We start from the raw sequence: 19,509 nt of genomic DNA on the forward strand, positions 1-19,509 counted from the left end.
TTCATGCTAGGTTTAGGATTTCATTTTGAAGCTTGTTAAGACACCAACTGATGAACAAAACAATCTTACAACAATCTACTTTGGTTTAGACTTCTGACTTTGTGAAAGTCTGTTTTTTGGACAACTTGTTTACCACTTTTTCCATGTGGTTTCTTCCTTCAGACTCCATTTTGTTTATGCTTTCCTAGTAACAAGGGTTGGCTTAACTAACCCTTCACCTCAATTTACCCCACTCTCCCCTACTCCTGAAACTTCAACTCTGGGGTGGGAGAGAGTAGGAGGAGGTGGAGAGAGCTCTTTCTCAGGGATGTAGCCGCCAAGAGCAGTGTCTGGTTTCAGCCCCCGAAGAGGAGGTGGAAGAGAGAGGGGGGGATTGTGAGTGGAAGAGCAAGTTCGAGACAGAGGGATGCAGAGCTGGATGAAAGACTCCTGTTAAGAGGCGTGAGACTGGCAGCACCTCAATGTGTCCATTTAAAGTTAGTGTTATCGTGCTAGCTGGCAGTATTAGTGTGCTTTGATCCAGGCTCAGGTCAGGATACGGGAGTGAAGAGGAGACAAATTACATCTTATTAGAGCTGCTGGTCAGAAAAACTTACCCAAATGAATTGTAGAGCAGAGCTTTGTTTAACTTTTAATGCACTTTACACTTGATGTGGAAGTCAGCACATTACAGTAACAGCATGTACAGTATATTGAGGTGATGGAGAAGGCAGAGAAATATGATACTGAAGGGATGTTTGGTGGGGTGGAGAAATGGGTTCAGGTTGAGAGAGGGATTAAAAGAGAGGCAGGAGGATGATGAAATGATAGAATGAATTGCACAAACCCCAGACTCTCTCATTTTACTCTGTTTGCCCTCTATCCACGGAGGCCAGTTCCTGATTACAGTGTGTGGGGCCTTGTGATACTGTAGGTCAATCTTTCACCCTAGAACTTCCACTACCCCCCTGAGTAGGCCGGAGAAAGTGCTGCCTCACTGCCAAATTACACAAAGCAATTTCCTGTCGAGGGGAAAACGACTTGGGCTAATTTTAGACATACCCTGCAGTCCTTCACAACAGAGAAGAGTGAGAGTCCTGCCCAGGGCTCTGTACAGTATGCAGTGGAAGAGTGTTATGTCACTAGCCCTGTTATGAATATAAAGTCTCACTGAAAATGTAGAAATGAAATATCATACTTTTCCATTCAGTTCTCTTCCTGCATGTCTGTGGTTTTGGTTACATTTGTCATTCACTTGCAGAAATATCAGATATACTTAACAGGAATGTTTCAGTTCTTGGCGTCACTATTCAAAGTCACTAAAGTAATTGTTCTAAGCTCAGTTGAAGCAGAATTTAGTGAGAAATTGAGTTTCAATTATTGCTTTATGTACCCTATCTGCAGTTATTCTGGATGCAATGGAATGATTACCAAAGTCGTTCCAGGGTATCTCCGTGGCATAGGGACAACTCGGTGTAAATGGTTGCCTTAGTTTCTACCCCATCCAGACTAGTTGAATGAAAGGGCTCCATCCCATAAATAGTTATCTTCTGCCTACTGTGAATCTTAGCTCTTTAAAGAGGGCACCAGCTAGCATCACATTAGCCTCTAACTCTGACCTAGCTACAGTAGGGGTGGCTGACCAGTATATTACCACTAACTAATGCCTAGGGAAGCAGGGTAAGCCCTGCTCTTTCCATCTACCCAGAATCATAGAGGATTAAAAAACAGATTAGCCAAAACACTAACTATTCCTTCCTTTGGTTAACCATACTGTCTCTTTTTCTGTCCACAGAACTTGACTGGCACTCGCCCTCTACCCAGGTATGCCTACGATCCCTCCATTTTTGCCTTCCGGTCCCTCAGCACGGTCCCTCCTTGCAGTCCACTGACTCCGTCCGAAGACCGCCCATGTGTGTGAGGGGATAACACCAACAGACCCCCCACACACTTATTGACCGTATAGGAGACCCCCAGGCTATAACTTGTCTCAGCTTTGAAGATGAGACTGTGCTAAATAATGAGTAATAATGGCCGATAGGATAATTTGACAAAGCCAATGTTTGAAAGGTCAATATTGTACTCTCAGGTAATCCCACTCTGTCAAGTCATGCTCTTGCTCGGACAACTGCTCAACAAACACAAGCATCTAATACACCAAGAATGGGGTGATCTTAACCCTGATATTGAATGATGATGTGAGACATGCAGATTGTATGTACTGGGGAATGATAAGGCTGCAATAGAAGTCTCTTTGAAAATACACCGCTTCACTCAAGCTCTTAGTTCCAAGGACACTTCAGATATTTCATACATTAACAGCTGTCTTTTGGATGTCTGTTCAGAAAATGGACTTCACTATCAAATATATTTTCAAAGGACAACACAAGCATTGGAAAGCGTTCAGACTACTCCGATACAGTTCTCTTGTGAATATAAAATGCATCTTGATGACAATCAAGGGTCAATCAAACTCAAGACAGGTTCATTGTCTAGACTGGAAAAAGCTCATTAGGACCACTCATTAACAGAGGGGTTCTTGATACATTGCAAGCTGTACACTGCACAATACATGTAGAGTCGATTTCTTTGTGTGTATCAACCAGTTAGAGGGAAACTGGCCTGACAATCTGTCCTAATACACATGAATAGGTTGTGGTGACAGAGGGCATCCCTGACACATGCAGTCATTTGAAAGTAAAGTAGGTCTGTCTGCATTACTATTTTGTGGATGTTATTTGAATTGTCCAGGTAATAAGCTACTACGGCATGTATGATCGTAGTTTGCGTTAACCTTAAAACACTTAAAACATTTTTTTTTGCTTCAACCTGTCTGAGTTTGATTTTCACTGTAGAGGAAAACCATTGTCCTCTTTTCCTGCATGCATTTCACTGTGCTGAGGTGTAGAAAAGAACAGTATGTAAGCATTTAAGGGAAGTATAAGAAATCTACTAGAATGACATGAGATTTCTAACCCATACCTTCTTTTCTTGTATGAGACAACCAACATTATGCTTCTGAATGACATTCCTGATGGATTGAATGTAAAACTGAAAGTAGTCAACTGTAGAGTCGTTATGCTAGGGTAATCAGAGGACAGATATGAAAAACCTTTTCTCAAGTGACATGACAACCTATTTATGCATATGAATGTATACCGTGATGGACATGTTGAGCTCAAAACAGTGTTGTCACCGTAACCAAGCTCTTCTAAAGTGACTGCTGTGATGTTTCTGTGTCCCTCGCATTACTTCTGAACAAATAAACGCCCTGGGCCTCTTGATTCTTAGGAGTGATTTTTATTTTTACATTTCTACATTTGCGTCAATATACAATATACAGTGCATTTGGAAATTATTTAGACTCCTTCCCATTTTCCACATTGTTACAGCTGTTTTCTAAAATGCATTCAAAATGTTCCCTCATCTACACACAATACACCATAATGACAAAGCAAAAATAACCCTACGATCGCTGACAGTGCTCCTCTGTGTAGATGGGAGAACCTTGCAGAAGGACAACCATCTCTGCAACACCCCACCAATAAGGCCTTTATGGACTGGTCCATTTTTATCCCTATGGTGAAGCATGGTGGTGGCAGCGTCATGCTGTGGGGAGACTAGTCAGGAACGAAGGAAAGATGAACGGAGAAATATACAGAGAGACCCTTGATGAAAACCTGCTCAGGACCTCAGACTTGGGGCAAAGGTTCACCTTACAAAAGAGACAATGACTCTAAGCACACAGCCAAGACTCTGGAGAGACCTGAAAATAGCTGTGCAGGGACACTCCCCTCCAACCTGACAGAGCTTGAGAGGATCTGCAGATGAATGGGAGAAACTCCCCAAATACAGGTGTACCAAGCTTGTAGCATCATACCCCAAGAAGACTCGAGGTTGTAATCGTTGCCAAAGGTGCTTCAACAAAGTACTGAATAAAGGGTCTGAATACTTATGTAAATGCTATACAGTGGGGCAACAAAAAAAAAATGACGACATTTAGAAAAGTCTCAGAGACGCAAGGCTAGGTGCATTGAAACCGTCTCGGCCCATAGAGACGGACCCCAACGTTTCTGTCCGATAGCTCATTCAAGGACCCCGTAGCAAGGCATGGAAAAACGTGGATTTTCAGCACCAATTAGGGTTTTGCTCGGGCACCGAAGGACCTATCGAGCCGAAACTCGGGATTCGGGGACGCCTCACATAGGCCTACACATAATGTCCGAACTGGACCCGCAGCTAGAACGTAACTATGTGTTTTACGTTTTTATTATGTTTTAAACTGAAGGCGCTGTGAATTATGGGCCTGCTCTGGCACATGTGATAGTTGGCTTCTAAATGAGTTGGAAAAAGTGGGTTTGGTGTCAATTGGTATCAGTTTGGTGTCATAATGACATCTAATTGACTGATGGACACTGACTTGCTAGTTGACTTTTGTACATTTGCAATATGTTTAAACGGAGAGGGACCATCACCAAAATGGCATTCTGAAATCAACACAAAAAATGGCATCACCATAGTCTCCAGACTGTGCCGAGTTCAATGAGACGCCCCGCTTGACCGTAGCTCGCTCTGAGTGCAGTGACCTTGAAAAAAAGAAGGCCCAAAATGAAGCCTGCCCCACAATGTCATTTGCTTTTGGGTGACAGTGTGTTGTAACTTTAATGTGTTACAGAGTTAATGTTTAAGTTTATTCTTTGAGCTGTATCTAAAGATATTTCTTTAGATTTATTTGCATATGTAATTGTATTGGGTTGTGTTGAATTACGCTTTTTGACTGCAAGTCCCAGAATGCCTTGCGAGAGGAATGAGTGATAACGCGCCAATTATGTGCAGGTGCTTGTGATTGTGGCTGACTTTCCGATAGCATCTTACCTGCATTGCTCTGTACCAAAACAATTGTTGTTAAATGTAATGTAAACAAGTATTCTTACTAAAATAAGCTTTCGTATCAAAACCGACGTCCCGAGTCATTACTAAGAAGTTAGTTCATCTAAAATTTGGTGCCGAAACCCGGGATATGAGCTGCGACGAAGAAGTGGCTGAAATGGCTGAGGAGGAACGGCGGCATGAAGCAGAAAGAATGAGACGAAAGCGGGGTACCATTCGAGGCGCAACAACACGGATTTTGAATCAGATTGACTTGGAAATATCCCAGTCAAATCCGGATACCGATCACTTGAGTACATTGTTGGAATTGCTATCAGCTAAGGAGGACAGTTTGTTTGAACTCGATCGTGGAATTGAACAGTTAACGCCATTGGACGGATTGGAGGCAGAGATTGCATGCACGGAGGATTACAAAGAATGCATTATCATGCTGAAGAGCCGTGCACAAAGAGTGATAACGAAGAAACAGGACGTCAATCCACTACCAGCCCGGGTGAGTGACGCTAACTCAAACATATCACAGAGAAAATCAGTAAGGCTACCGAAGTTGATTATTGAGAAATTCTATGGAGATGTCAGTATGTGGCAGGAGTTTTGGAGCCAATATGAGACTGCTATTCACAACAATGATTCACTGTGTAAAAAAGAGAAGTTTACCTATCTGAAAACATATCTCACTGGACCAGCTGCAAAGGCAGTAGCAGGACTGATGTTAACAGACAGTAACTATGATAATGCAATCACTCTACTCAAGAGCAGATTTGGAAGGAAAGATCTTGTGATTAGTGATCATATGTCAAAGCTGCTGAATCTCACACCTGTGAAGAAATCCTCTGATCTAAATGCATTGAGGCAGCTATATGATGAATGTGAAATTCAGATTAGGAGCCTGGAATCACTGGGTGTAGTGTCAGAATCCTATGGAAGCCTACTATTCCCAATCTTACTGCAGATGATTCCAGAGGACATAGCTCTTGACTATAGTCGTCAGAGGGGAGTAGATGATGAATGGAAAGTGTCTGAGATTATCAGTTTCCTACAGAAAGAGGTTCAGAGCAGGGAGAGAGCGCTACCAATGACAAGATCATACAACCAACAGAAAGAGAGCAAACCATGGAACAAGTCATGCTTCTCCAATGAAATGAAACCAAAAAGACCCAACATGCCCTCTGCTGCAGCACTGCATACAGCCAGCCAGAAGGAACAGCAAACGTGTCTATTTTGTGACAGTGCAGACCACAAATCAGAAAACTGCCCTGACTACAATATTGCTACACGCAAAGAGAAACTAAAGAACATGGGAAGATGCTTTGTATGTTTAGGACAGAGACACATAGCAAAATTCTGTAAAGTCAAAGATGTGTCATGTGCAACATGTGGAAGCAGACATCACTTTGCGGTTTGTACCAGTAAGAGGAGTGAGGTGCAACCCCCTACTGTTTCTGTAGATGCTGTTGTTTCCTCAGTTATTCCCCATTCAGTGAAGATGAAACCAGATGGACAGAACACTGTGTTGCTACAAACGGCAAAGGCATGGGTAGAAGGCCCATCGGGCAGGAAGATAGCTCGTTGCTTACTAGATGGAGGCAGTCAGAGAAGCTTCATACATGAAAACCTTGTGAAGGGCTTGAAGCTACCAGTAATCAGACAAGAGGCACTCACTCTTCACACGTTTGGCTCCTCTGCCCCAGCAACATCCCAACGCAACACAGTGAAAGTCATCTTGGAGAATGTCTGGGACAAACAGCAGAGAATAGAGATAGAGGCAATTGAAACCCCACAAGTGTGCACAGCTGTGATGAAGGCTCCTGGTGAACGGATTCAGCATGAGCTCAGTAAAAGGGGACTGCAGCTCGCAGACTTTCCAGGAGATGACAATGATCCTGAACTCTCTGTCCTGATAGGAGCAGACTACTACTGGCAGATAGTATCAGGCAGAGTGGAGCGACTGACTGACGAGACGCTAGTTGCTTTAGAGAGCACCTTTGGATGGTCGGTGCAGGGACCCGTGTCCATGTCAAGTGTCGCCGAGGCAACTTGCATGTTCATCCCACTTGATGAAGACACATTAGTCTCCAAGCAACTGCATGCATTCTGGGAGCTTGAGTCTCTGGGTATTCTAAGCGAGAAAACACAGAACCCAGAGGAAACCGAGGCTCTACAAAGGTTTGAGGAAACAACCACCTTCAAAGATGGGCGATACCACGTGAAGTTGCCATGGAAACGAGAAATGCCAGAACTCCAAAACAACTATAGAATCGTCAAGAAACGGTTTGAAGGTCTGAAGAAAAGACTGAAGAAGGATGTGACGTTGTACAGCAGATACAATGAAGTAGAAGACTACTTACAACAAGATATGGCAGAGGACGTGCCCAAGGACAACGCATCAAGTGCAGACAACGTAAAATACTACTTACCTCACCATGCAGTACTCCGAGAAGATAAGGTGACAACAAAACTGAGAGTGGTGTTTGATGCCTCGTCCCATGAAGATGGCTGTCCATCTCTCAATGACTGTCTACTCACAGGACCGAACCTGAATCCGGATCTGCTCAGCGTTCTGATAAAGTTCAGACTACATGAGATCGCATTCATGGCAGACATCAAGAAAGCTTTCCTGCATATATCCCTAGCAGAGAGAGACAGAGACGCCGTGAGATTTCTATGGCTCACTGGCCCACCAAGGGGAGAAAATGAGGAGGAGCTGCGTGTGCTGAGGATGAAAAGAGTGGTATTTGGAGCTTCCCCAAGTCCATTTTTGCTGGCAGCTACAATCAGGAAGCACCTGAAACAATATGAAACAGAACAACCAGAAGTTGTAGAGATACTGAGAGAGTCACTCCACGTAGATGACTTCATTGCAAGTTCACGCAATGTTGAAGAGGCTTACCTTGTGACAACAACTGCAAAGCGAATGCTGTCGATTGCAGGCATGGACCTCTGCAAGTGGATGACCAATTCTCCTGAATTGAAAACAAAATGGGAGGAGAGTACGACAACTGACCACCCGTTGACGTTACAAACACAAGGAGTAGTGCTGAAGGTTTTAGGTTTAGTATGGAGGCCGGAAACGGATGACTTTGTGTTTGACCTCAGGCCGCTACTGAGCATTCTAAAGCAAAAGGAAAACGCAAAGAGAAGTGTTCTGCAGTCGTCTGCACGTATCTTCGACCCTCTTGGTTTCTTAACTCCCTTCACCATCAGGATCAAGTGCATGTTCCAGGAAATGTGGGAGAGGGGACTCAGCTGGGACGAAGAATTACCACCTGATCTGACACGAGAATGGCAACAGTGGTGTTCAGAACTACCCCAGTTACACCAGCTCACCATACCAAGGTGGTACAGAACAGACATGCGGCCACAGAATAACCACACCCTGAAACTACACGTGTTCTGTGATGCAAGTGAAAGGGCTTACAGTGCAGTAGCTTACTTGCAAGGTGAGTCACAAGACAGGGAAACAACAAGTCTAGTCGCATCCAAGTCCAGGGTAGCCCCACTTAAGAAAATGACGCTGCCACGCCTGGAGCTCATGGGAGCTGTGATTGGAGCGAGACTAGCAAACAACTTGATGACCACACTGAAAATGGAAGAAAACCAGATCAAAATGTGGACAGACTCGATGATCGTGCTGCATTGGATTTGCAGCTCAGCTCAGAAATGGAAACAGTTTGTTGCGAACAGAGTGACGGAGATCCAGTCCTTGACCAATCCAGAGTCATGGTCACATATTGAAGGGAAAACTAATCCAGCTGACCTCCCTACAAGAGGACAAACTGTTCGAAACTTGACACAGAGCGAGCTATGGTGGAATGGACCCAGAATTCTGACATCATCCCATCAGTCCGAAGAGACTGATGATAACAAGGTTCCGGATGAGGTGAATATAGAACTCAAGTCCAGTTGCCAGGTTACTGTACAACTCGCAGCAAACAGCACAGACAGCACTGAACCTGTGTTGGAGCTTGAAAGGTACAGCAAACTGAAAAGAGTGTTCAGAGTCACCGCCTGGATAAAGAGATTCATAGCCAATGCTCGTACAACCATAAAGATGCAAGGTGAACTGACTGCTGACGAACTGTTCGATGCAGAAAAGTACTGGATTAAGGTAACACAACGACAGAGTTTCGGACAGGAGATCAAACTACTGAAGGCAGGAAAAAGCCTAAACAATGACTGTAAAATCAGAGAACTGAAACCTTTCCTGGACGAACACGAACTACTCAGTGTAGGAGGAAGACTGCAACAGTCCAACTTCACATTCAGAGAGCAGCACCCATGGGTTCTGCCCAATAAGTCCAGATACTCAGAAATGCTGATACAGTACCACCATGAGAAGGTGATGCATTCTGGAGCAAGAGACACTCTAGTACAAATCAGAGAGCGATACTGGATCTTGAGTGCTAGGCAGCTAGTCAAGAGCACAGTGGCAAGATGTATAGTGTGCAAGAGATTCAAGGCAAGGGCCGGACAGCAGGTCACTGCGCCTTTACCAAAAGACAGAATAACTGAATCGCCACCATTCGAAGTCACAGGTGTGGATTTTGCAGGACCGCTCTATGTGAAAGAAAATGGTTCTGTGAAGTAATACATTGCACTGTTCGCTTGTGCTGTAACCAGAGCAGTGCATTTGGAACTGGTCTCAGATCAGTCAACAGAGACATTCTTGTTAGCTCTAAAAATATTAATCTCAAGGAGAGGATTATGCAAGGTAATCTACTCAGACAATGCAAAAACGTTCAAGAGAGCTGATCAGGACTTGAAAGAGCTGTGGAAGGCAATCGAAGAGCCCCAACTCTTGGCGTTCTTCTCAGAAAGGGGCATCACCTGGAGGTTCATCGCAGAGCGAGCAGCCTGGTGGGGCGGATTCTGGGAAAGACTCGTCAGGTCAGTAAAAACATGCCTGCGAAAGGTTCTTGGGAGAGCTTCACTTAATTTTGAAGAGATATGCACAGTCCTGACAGAGGTTGAAGCTATCCTAAATTCTAGGCCTCTGACCTTCGTGCACAATGAGGTGGATGAACCACAACCCCTGACCCCAGCACACTTCCTGGTGGGTAAAATACTAACCTCTTTGCCTCCAAAGCCATTTCCAGCTGACACTCAGCACCCAACGTTAAACAAGGGGGAAATGACACGCTGATGGAAGTACAGGCAGAGACTTGTGACCAGTTTCTGGAACAGTTGGCGAAGGAACTACTTGCTGCATCTAAAGTCAGCACACCGCTGTGACACACCACAGCCCACCCCACTGAAAGCGGGTGACGTTGTACTCATTGGAGAAGATAACCTACCCAGACAAACCTGGAAACTAGGAAAGATTGAGGAACTGTTTCCAGGCCGAGATGGCTTAGTTAGATCATGTTCAGTTCGTACTGCTTCAGGGACTTTGTTGAGGAGACCTATTCAGTTGATATACTGCCTAGAGATCTAGATGAACACAATTGTTCATCGGGGGGGGAGGATGTTGTAACTTTAATGTGTTACAGAGTTAATGTTTAAGTTTATTCTTTGAGCTGTATCTAAAGATATTTCTTTAGATTTATTTGCATATGTAATTGTATTGGGTTGTGTTGAATTACGCTTTTTGACTGCAAGTCCCAGAATGCCTTGCGAGAGGAATGAGTGATAACGCGCCAATTATGTGCAGGTGCTTGTGATTGTGGCTGACTTTCCAATAGCATCTTACCTGCATTGCTCTGTACCAAAACAAATGTTGTTAAATGTAACGTAAACAAGTATTCTTACTAAAATAAGCTTTCGTATCAAAACCGACGTCCCGAGTCATTACTAAGAAGTTAGTTAATCTAAAACAGTGAAAGAACCGTTAGGGTGAGAAGCACAATTCGACCTCAGGTACGTTCCTAAAGTCCTCCCGATCCGTGCAAGCCTAACCTTGACCGTGTGGCATTAACCCTTAACAGTTAAAAGAAGGTGTTTACATCAAATAGTTTGCATTGACACCTCTCCCCATAGGAATACATTGCCTGCACCCCTAAATTCAACCTGAAACCTATATGGGTTATGAATGCCGTATGAACCTGTCTTCGGTAACAGTCCATCAGGCCACTATGAGGTCTACCTGTGTTGATTCTAAGCTCCCTGGACCAACCGGAAGTGGTTAAAATCACCCTAAAAGTGTATATCCATACCCTGCCTGCAGTTTGATAGACATAGTGCATTCAACCCTGTGTAAATCAGTCAATTCTTAACGTAAAGACTTAAAACTCAGGATTCTGTAAAAACATACCCCAATGAGGATATGTGTTGATTTATAGCTTCCTGTGCCAACCGGAAGTGCCATAATTGGTGTCTCAGGGGCTGTTTCGAAGGGTTAAAAAAGTCAGATCTTTCCAAAACTTTATGTGTGTGATTAGGCAACCCCCATGAACTGTAAATCAATCATTTTTCCCATAAAATTTCAAAGGAAAACTAAATCACACACACACACAACTTGGAAGGAGGGACATATTGGGGTGCGTAGAGACAGACAGTGGCTGCAATAGTTAGCTTTGTTCGAGCTAAAAAAGAACCGTCAGACCTAGAGTTCCGAAACTTTAGAAACCTGTTCTAGACCTCAGGTCGATAGTGTGTGGTGAGTTAGGTGGCTCTATTAGGTTCTCGGACCGAGAAACAGCCTCGTACATTTGCAATGACTTCAATTAATTTTGACCATTACGAAAATGACGACATTTAGAAAAGTCTCAGAGACGCAAGGCTAGGTGCATTGAAACCGGCCCGGCCCATAGAGACGGACCCCAACGTTTCTGTCCGATAGCTCATTCAAGGACCCCGTAGCAAGGCATGTAAAAAAGTGGATTTTCAGCACCAATTAGGGTTTTGCTCGGGCACCGAAGGACCTATCGAGCCGAAACTCGGGATTCGGGGTCGCCTCACATAGGACTACACATAATGTCCGAACTGGACCCGCAGCTAGAACGTAACTATGTGTTTTACGTTTTTATTATGTTTTAAACTGAAGGCGCTGTGAATTATGGGCCTGCTCTGACATATGCGATAGTTGGCTTCTAAATGAGTAGGAACAAGTGGGTTTGGTGTCAATTGATATCAGTTTGGTGTCATAATGACATCTAATTGACTGATGGACACTGACTTGCTAGTTGACTTTTGTACATTTGCAATATGTTTAAACGGAGAGAGACCATCACCCAAATGGCATTCTGAAATCAACACAAAAAATGGCATCACCATAGTCTCCAGACTGTGCCGAGTTCAACGAGACTCCCCGCTTGACCGTAGCTCGCTCTGAGCGCAGTGACCTTGAAAAAAAGAAGGCCCAAAATGAAGCCTGCCCCACAATGTCATTTGCTTTTGGGTGACAGTGAAAGAACCGTTAGGGTGAGAAGCACAATTCGACCTCAGGTACGTTCCTAAAGTCCTCCCGATCCGTGCAAGCCTAACCTTGACCGTGTGGCATTAACCCTTAACAGTTAAAAGAAGGTGTTTACATCAAATAGTTTGCATTGACACCTCTCCCCATAGGAATACATTGCCTGCACCCCTAAATTCAACCTGAAACCTATATGGGTTATGAATGCCGTATGAACCTGTCTTCGGTAACAGTCCATCAGGCCACTATGAGGTCTACCTGTGTTGATTCTAAGCTCCCTGGACCAACCGGAAGTGGTTAAAATCACCCTAAAAGTGTATATCCATACCCTACCTGCAGTTTGATAGACATAGTGCATTCAACCCTGTGTAAATCAGTCAATTCTTAACGTAAAGACTTAAAACTCAGGATTCTGTAAAAACATACCCCAATGAGGATATGTGTTGATTTATAGCTTCCTGTGCCAACCGGAAGTGCCATAATTGGTGTCTCAGGGGCTGTTTCGAAGGGTTAAAAAAGTCAGATCTTTCCAAAACTTTATATGTGTGATTAGGCAACCCCCATGAACTGTAAATCAGTCATTTTTCCCATAAAATTTCAAAGGAAAACTAAATCACACACACACACAACTTGGAAGGAGGGACATATTGGGGTGCGTAGAGACAGACAGTGGCTGCAATAGTTAGCTTTGTTCGAGCTAAAAAAGAACCGTCAGACCTAGAGTTCCGAAACTTTAGAAACCTGTTCTAGACCTCAGGTCGATAGTGTGTGGTGAGTTAGGTGGCTCTATTAGGTTCTCGGACCGAGAAACAGCCTCGTACATTTGCAATGACTTCAATTAATTTTGACCATTACGAAAATGACGACATTTAGAAAAGTCTCAGAGACGCAAGGCTAGGTGCATTGAAACCGGCCCGGCCCATAGAGACGGACCCCAACGTTTCTGTCCGATAGCTCATTCAAGGACCCCGTAGCAAGGCATGTAAAAAAGTGGATTTTCAGCACCAATTAGGGTTTTGCTCGGGCACCGAAGGACCTATCAAGCCGAAACTCGGGATTCGGGGTCGCCTCACATAGGACTACACATAATGTCCGAACTGGACCCGCAGCTAGAACGTAACTATGTGTTTTACGTTTTTATTATGTTTTAAACTGAAGGCGCTGTGAATTATGGGCCTGCTCTGACATATGCGATAGTTGGCTTCTAAATGAGTAGGAACAAGTGGGTTTGGTGTCAATTGATATCAGTTTGGTGTCATAATGACATCTAATTGACGGATGGACACTGACTTGCTAGTTGACTTTTGTACATTTGCAATATGTTTAAACGGAGAGAGACCATCACCCAAATGGCATTCTGAAATCAACACAAAAAATGGCATCGCCATAGTCTCCAGACTGTGCCGAGTTCAACGAGACTCCCCGCTTGACCGTAGCTCGCTCTGAGTGCAGTGACCTTGAAAAAAAGAAGGCCCAAAATGAAGCCTGCCCCACAATGTCATTTGCTTTTGGGTGACAGTGAAAGAACCGTTAGGGTGAGAAGCACAATTCGACCTCAGGTACGTTCCTAAGGTCCTCCCGATCAGTGCAAACCTTGACCGTGTGGCATTAACCCTTAACATTTAAAAGAAGGTGTTTACATCAAATAGTTTGCATTGACATCTCTCCCCATAGGAATACATTGCCTGCACCCCTAAATTCAACCTGAAGCCTATATGGGTTATGAATGCCGTATGAACCTGTCTTCGGTAACAGTCCATCAGGCCACTATGAGGTCTACCTGTGTTGATTCTAAGCTCCCTGGACCAACCGGAAGTGGTTAAAATCACCCTAAAAGTGTATATCCATACCCTGCCTGCAGTTTGATAGACATAGTGCATTCAACCCTGTGTAAATCAGTCAATTCTTAACGTAAAGACTTAAAACTCAGGATTCTGTAAAAACATACCCCAATGAGGATATGTGTTGATTTATAGCTTCCTGTGCCAACCAGAAGTGCCATAATTGGTGTCTCAGGGGCTGTTTCGAAGGGTTAAAAAAGTCAGATCTTTCCAAAACTTCATATGTGTGATTAGCCAACCCCCATGAACTGTAAATCAGTCATTTTTCCCATAACATTTCAAAGGAAAACTAAATCACACACACACACAACTTGGAAGGAGGGACATATTGGGGTGCGTAGAGACAGACAGTGGCTGCAATAGTTAGCTTTGTTCGAGCTAAAAAAGAACCGTCAGACCTAGAGTTCCGAAACTTTAGGAACCTGTTCTAGACCTCAGGTCGATAGTGCGTGGTGAGTTAGGTGGCTCTATGAGGTTATCGGACGAGAAACAGCCTCGTACATTTGCAATGACTTCAATTCATTTTGACCATTACGAAAATGACAACATTTAGAAAAGTCTCAGAGACGCAAGGCTAGGTGCATTAAAACCGGCCCGGCCCATAGAGACGGACCCCAACGTTTCTGTCCGATAGCTCATTCAAGGACCCCGTAGCAAGGCATGTAAAAAAGTGGATTTTCAGCACCAATTAGGGTTTTGCTCGGGCACCGAAGGACCTATCGAGCCGAAACTCGGGATTCGGGGTCGCCTCACATAGGACTACACATAATGTCCGAACTGGACCCGCAGCTAGAACGTAACTATGTGTTTTACGTTTTTATTATGTTTTAAACTGAAGGCGCTGTGAATTATGGGCCTGCTCTGACATATGCGATAGTTGGCTTCTAAATGAGTAGGAACAAGTGGGTTTGGTGTCAATTGATATCAGTTTGGTGTCATAATGACATCTAATTGACTGATGGACACTGACTTGCTAGTTGACTTTTGTACATTTGCAATATGTTTAAACGGAGAGAGACCATCACCCAAATGGCATTCTGAAATCAACACAAAAAATGGCATCACCATAGTCTCCAGACTGTGCCGAGTTCAACGAGACTCCCCGCTTGACCGTAGCTCGCTCTGAGCGCAGTGACCTTGAAAAAAAGAAGGCCCAAAATGAAGCCTGCCCCACAATGTCATTTGCTTTTGGGTGACAGTGAAAGAACCGTTAGGGTGAGAAGCACAATTCGACCTCAGGTACGTTCCTAAAGTCCTCCCGATCCGTGCAAGCCTAACCTTGACCGTGTGGCATTAACCCTTAACAGTTAAAAGAAGGTGTTTACATCAAATAGTTTGCATTGACACCTCTCCCCATAGGAATACATTGCCTGCACCCCTAAATTCAACCTGAAACCTATATGGGTTATGAATGCCGTATGAACCTGTCTTCGGTAACAGTCCATCAGGCCACTATGAGGTCTACCTGTGTTGATTCTAAGCTCCCTGGACCAACCGGAAGTGGTTAAAATCACCCTAAAAGTGTATATCCATACCCTACCTGCAGTTTGATAGACATAGTGCATTCAACCCTGTGTAAATCAGTCAATTCTTAACGTAAAGACTTAAAACTCAGGATTCTGTAAAAACATACCCCAATGAGGATATGTGTTGATTTATAGCTTCCTGTGCCAACCGGAAGTGCCATAATTGGTGTCTCAGGGGCTGTTTCGAAGGGTTAAAAAAGTCAGATCTTTCCAAAACTTTATATGTGTGATTAGGCAACCCCCATGAACTGTAAATCAGTCATTTTTCCCATAAAATTTCAAAGGAAAACTAAATCACACACACACACAACTTGGAAGGAGGGACATATTGGGGTGCGTAGAGACAGACAGTGGCTGCAATAGTTAGCTTTGTTCGAGCTAAAAAAGAACCGTCAGACCTAGAGTTCCGAAACTTTAGAAACCTGTTCTAGACCTCAGGTCGATAGTGTGTGGTGAGTTAGGTGGCTCTATTAGGTTCTCGGACCGAGAAACAGCCTCGTACATTTGCAATGACTTCAATTAATTTTGACCATTACGAAAATGACGACATTTAGAAAAGTCTCAGAGACGCAAGGCTAGGTGCATTGAAACCGGCCCGGCCCATAGAGACGGACCCCAACGTTTCTGTCCGATAGCTCATTCAAGGACCCCGTAGCAAGGCATGTAAAAAAGTGGATTTTCAGCACCAATTAGGGTTTTGCTCGGGCACCGAAGGACCTATCGAGCCGAAACTCGGGATTCGGGGTCGCCTCACATAGGACTACACATAATGTCCGAACTGGACCCGCAGCTAGAACGTAACTATGTGTTTTACGTTTTTATTATGTTTTAAACTGAAGGCGCTGTGAATTATGGGCCTGCTCTGACATATGCGATAGTTGGCTTCTAAATGAGTAGGAACAAGTGGGTTTGGTGTCAATTGATATCAGTTTGGTGTCATAATGACATCTAATTGACTGATGGACACTGACTTGCTAGTTGACTTTTGTACATTTGCAATATGTTTAAACGGAGAGAGACCATCACCCAAATGGCATTCTGAAATCAACACAAAAAATGGCATCGCCATAGTCTCCAGACTGTGCCGAGTTCAACGAGACTCCCCGCTTGACCGTAGCTCGCTCTGAGTGCAGTGACCTTGAAAAAAAGAAGGCCCAAAATGAAGCCTGCCCCACAATGTCATTTGCTTTTGGGTGACAGTGAAAGAACCGTTAGGGTGAGAAGCACAATTCGACCTCAGGTACGTTCCTAAGGTCCTCCCGATCAGTGCAAACCTTGACCGTGTGGCATTAACCCTTAACATTTAAAAGAAGGTGTTTACATCAAATAGTTTGCATTGACATCTCTCCCCATAGGAATACATTGCCTGCACCCCTAAATTCAACCTGAAGCCTATATGGGTTATGAATGCCGTATGAACCTGTCTTCGGTAACAGTCCATCAGGCCACTATGAGGTCTACCTGTGTTGATTCTAAGCTCCCTGGACCAACCGGAAGTGGTTAAAATCACCCTAAAAGTGTATATCCATACCCTGCCTGCAGTTTGATAGACATAGTGCATTCAACCCTGTGTAAATCAGTCAATTCTTAACGTAAAGACTTAAAACTCAGGATTCTGTAAAAACATACCCCAATGAGGATATGTGTTGATTTATAGCTTCCTGTGCCAACCAGAAGTGCCATAATTGGTGTCTCAGGGGCTGTTTCGAAGGGTTAAAAAAGTCAGATCTTTCCAAAACTTCATATGTGTGATTAGCCAACCCCCATGAACTGTAAATCAGTCATTTTTCCCATAACATTTCAAAGGAAAACTAAATCACACACACACACAACTTGGAAGGAGGGACATATTGGGGTGCGTAGAGACAGACAGTGGCTGCAATAGTTAGCTTTGTTCGAGCTAAAAAAGAACCGTCAGACCTAGAGTTCCGAAACTTTAGGAACCTGTTCTAGACCTCAGGTCGATAGTGCGTGGTGAGTTAGGTGGCTCTATGAGGTTATCGGACGAGAAACAGCCTCGTACATTTGCAATGACTTCAATTCATTTTGACCATTACGAAAATGACGACATTTAGAAAAGTCTCAGAGACGCAAGGCTAGGTGCATTAAAACCGGCCCGGCCCATAGAGACGGACCCCAACGTTTCTGTCCGATAGCTCATTCAAGGACCCCGTAGCAAGGCATGTAAAAAAGTGGATTTTCAGCACCAATTAGGGTTTTGCTCGGGCACCGAAGGACCTAGCGAGCCGAAGCTCGGGATTCGGGGTCGCCTCACATAGGACTACACATAATGTCCGAACTGGACCCGCAGCTAGAACGTAACTATGTGTTTTACGTTTTTATTATGTTTTAAACTGAAGGCGCTGTGAATTATGGGCCTGCTCTGACATATGCGATAGTTGGCTTCTAAATGAGTAGGAAAAAGTGGGTTTGGTGTCAATTGATATCAGTTTGGTGTCATAATGACATCTAATTGACTGATGGACACTGACTTGCTAGTTGACTTTTGTACATTTGCAATATGTTTAAACGGAGAGGGACCATCACCCAAATGGCATTCTGAAATCAACACAAAAAATGGCATCACCATAGTCTCCAGACTGTGCCGAGTTCAACGAGACTCCCCGCTTGACCGTAGCTCGCTCTGAGTGCAGTGACCTTGAAAAAAAGAAGGCCCAAAATGAAGCCTGCCCCACAATGTCATTTGCTTTTGGGTGACAGTGAAAGAACCGTTAGGGTGAGAAGCACAATTCGACCTCAGGTACGTTCCTAAAGTCCTCCCGATCCGTGCAAGCCTAACCTTGACCGTGTGGCATTAACCCTTAACAGTTAAAATAAGGTGTTTACATCAAATAGTTTGCATTGACATCTCTCCCCATAGGAATACATTGCCTGCACCCCTAAATTCAACCTGAAGCCTATATGGGTTATGAATGCCGTATGAACCTGTCTTCGGTAACAGTCCATCAGGCCACTATGAGGTCTACCTGTGTTGATTCTAAGCTCCCTGGACCAACCGGAAGTGGTTAAAATCACCCTAAAAGTGTATATCCATACCCTGCCTGCAGTTTGATAGACATAGTGCATTCAACCCTGTGTAAATCAGTCAATTCTTAACGTAAAGACTTAAAACTCAGGATTCTGTAAAAACATACCCCAATGAGGATATGTGTTGATTCATAGCTTCCTGTGCCAACCAGAAGTGCCATAATTGGTGTCTCAGGGGCTGTTTCGAAGGGTTAAAAAAGTCAGATCTTTCCAAAACTTCAAATGTGTGATTAGCCAACCCCCATGAACTGTAAATCAGTCATTTTTCCCATAACATTTCAAAGGAAAACTAAATCACACACACACACAACTTGGAAGGAGGGACGTATTGGGGTGCGTAGAGACAGACAGTGGCTGCAATAGTTAGCTTTGTTCGAGCTAAAAAAGAACCGTCAGACCTAGAGTTCTGAAACTTTAGGAACCTGTTCTAGACCTCAGGTCGATAGTGCGTGGTGAGTTAGGTGGCTCTATGAGGTTATCGGACGAGAAACAGCCTCGTACATTTGCAATGACTTCAATTCATTTTGACCATTACGAAAATGACGACATTTAGAAAAGTCTCAGAGACGCAAGGCTAGGTGCATTAAAACCGGCCCGGCCCATAGAGACGGACCCCAACGTTTCTGTCCGATAGCTCATTCAAGGACCCCGTAGCAAGGCATGTAAAAAAGTGGATTTTCAGCACCAATTAGGGTTTTGCTCGGGCACCGAAGGACCTAGCGAGCCGAAGCTCGGGATTCGGGGTCGCCTCACATAGGACTACACATAATGTCCGAACTGGACCCGCAGCTAGAACGTAACTATGTGTTTTACGTTTTTATTATGTTTTAAACTGAAGGCGCTGTGAATTATGGGCCTGCTCTGACATATGCGA

The 19,509-nt window shown here is 44.1% G+C and overlaps 1 protein-coding gene across 4 annotated transcripts in view; it reads left to right on the forward strand.

Annotated features, from left to right (window-relative positions):
• LOC110497479 (uncharacterized) overlaps positions 1-3,269 on the forward strand; it is a 46,212-nt gene extending 42,943 nt beyond the window's left edge. For all 4 annotated transcript variants that reach the window (XR_016488891.1, XR_005037681.2, XM_036954469.2 and 1 more), the window contains one exon: positions 1,775-3,269. Coding sequence is in view for 2 of the 4 variants with exons in the window: in XM_036954469.2 (XP_036810364.1) it covers positions 1,775-1,900 (126 nt within the window). In the remaining 2 variants the exon portion in view is untranslated. The remainder of the gene's footprint in view (positions 1-1,774) is intronic.
• The last annotated feature ends 16,240 nt before the right edge of the window (positions 3,270-19,509 follow it).

This window comes from Oncorhynchus mykiss, chromosome 19 (assembly GCF_057628025.1).
Source record: "Oncorhynchus mykiss isolate SJ-2025 chromosome 19, ASM5762802v1, whole genome shotgun sequence".
NCBI classification, from domain to species: Eukaryota; Metazoa; Chordata; class Actinopteri; order Salmoniformes; family Salmonidae; genus Oncorhynchus; species Oncorhynchus mykiss.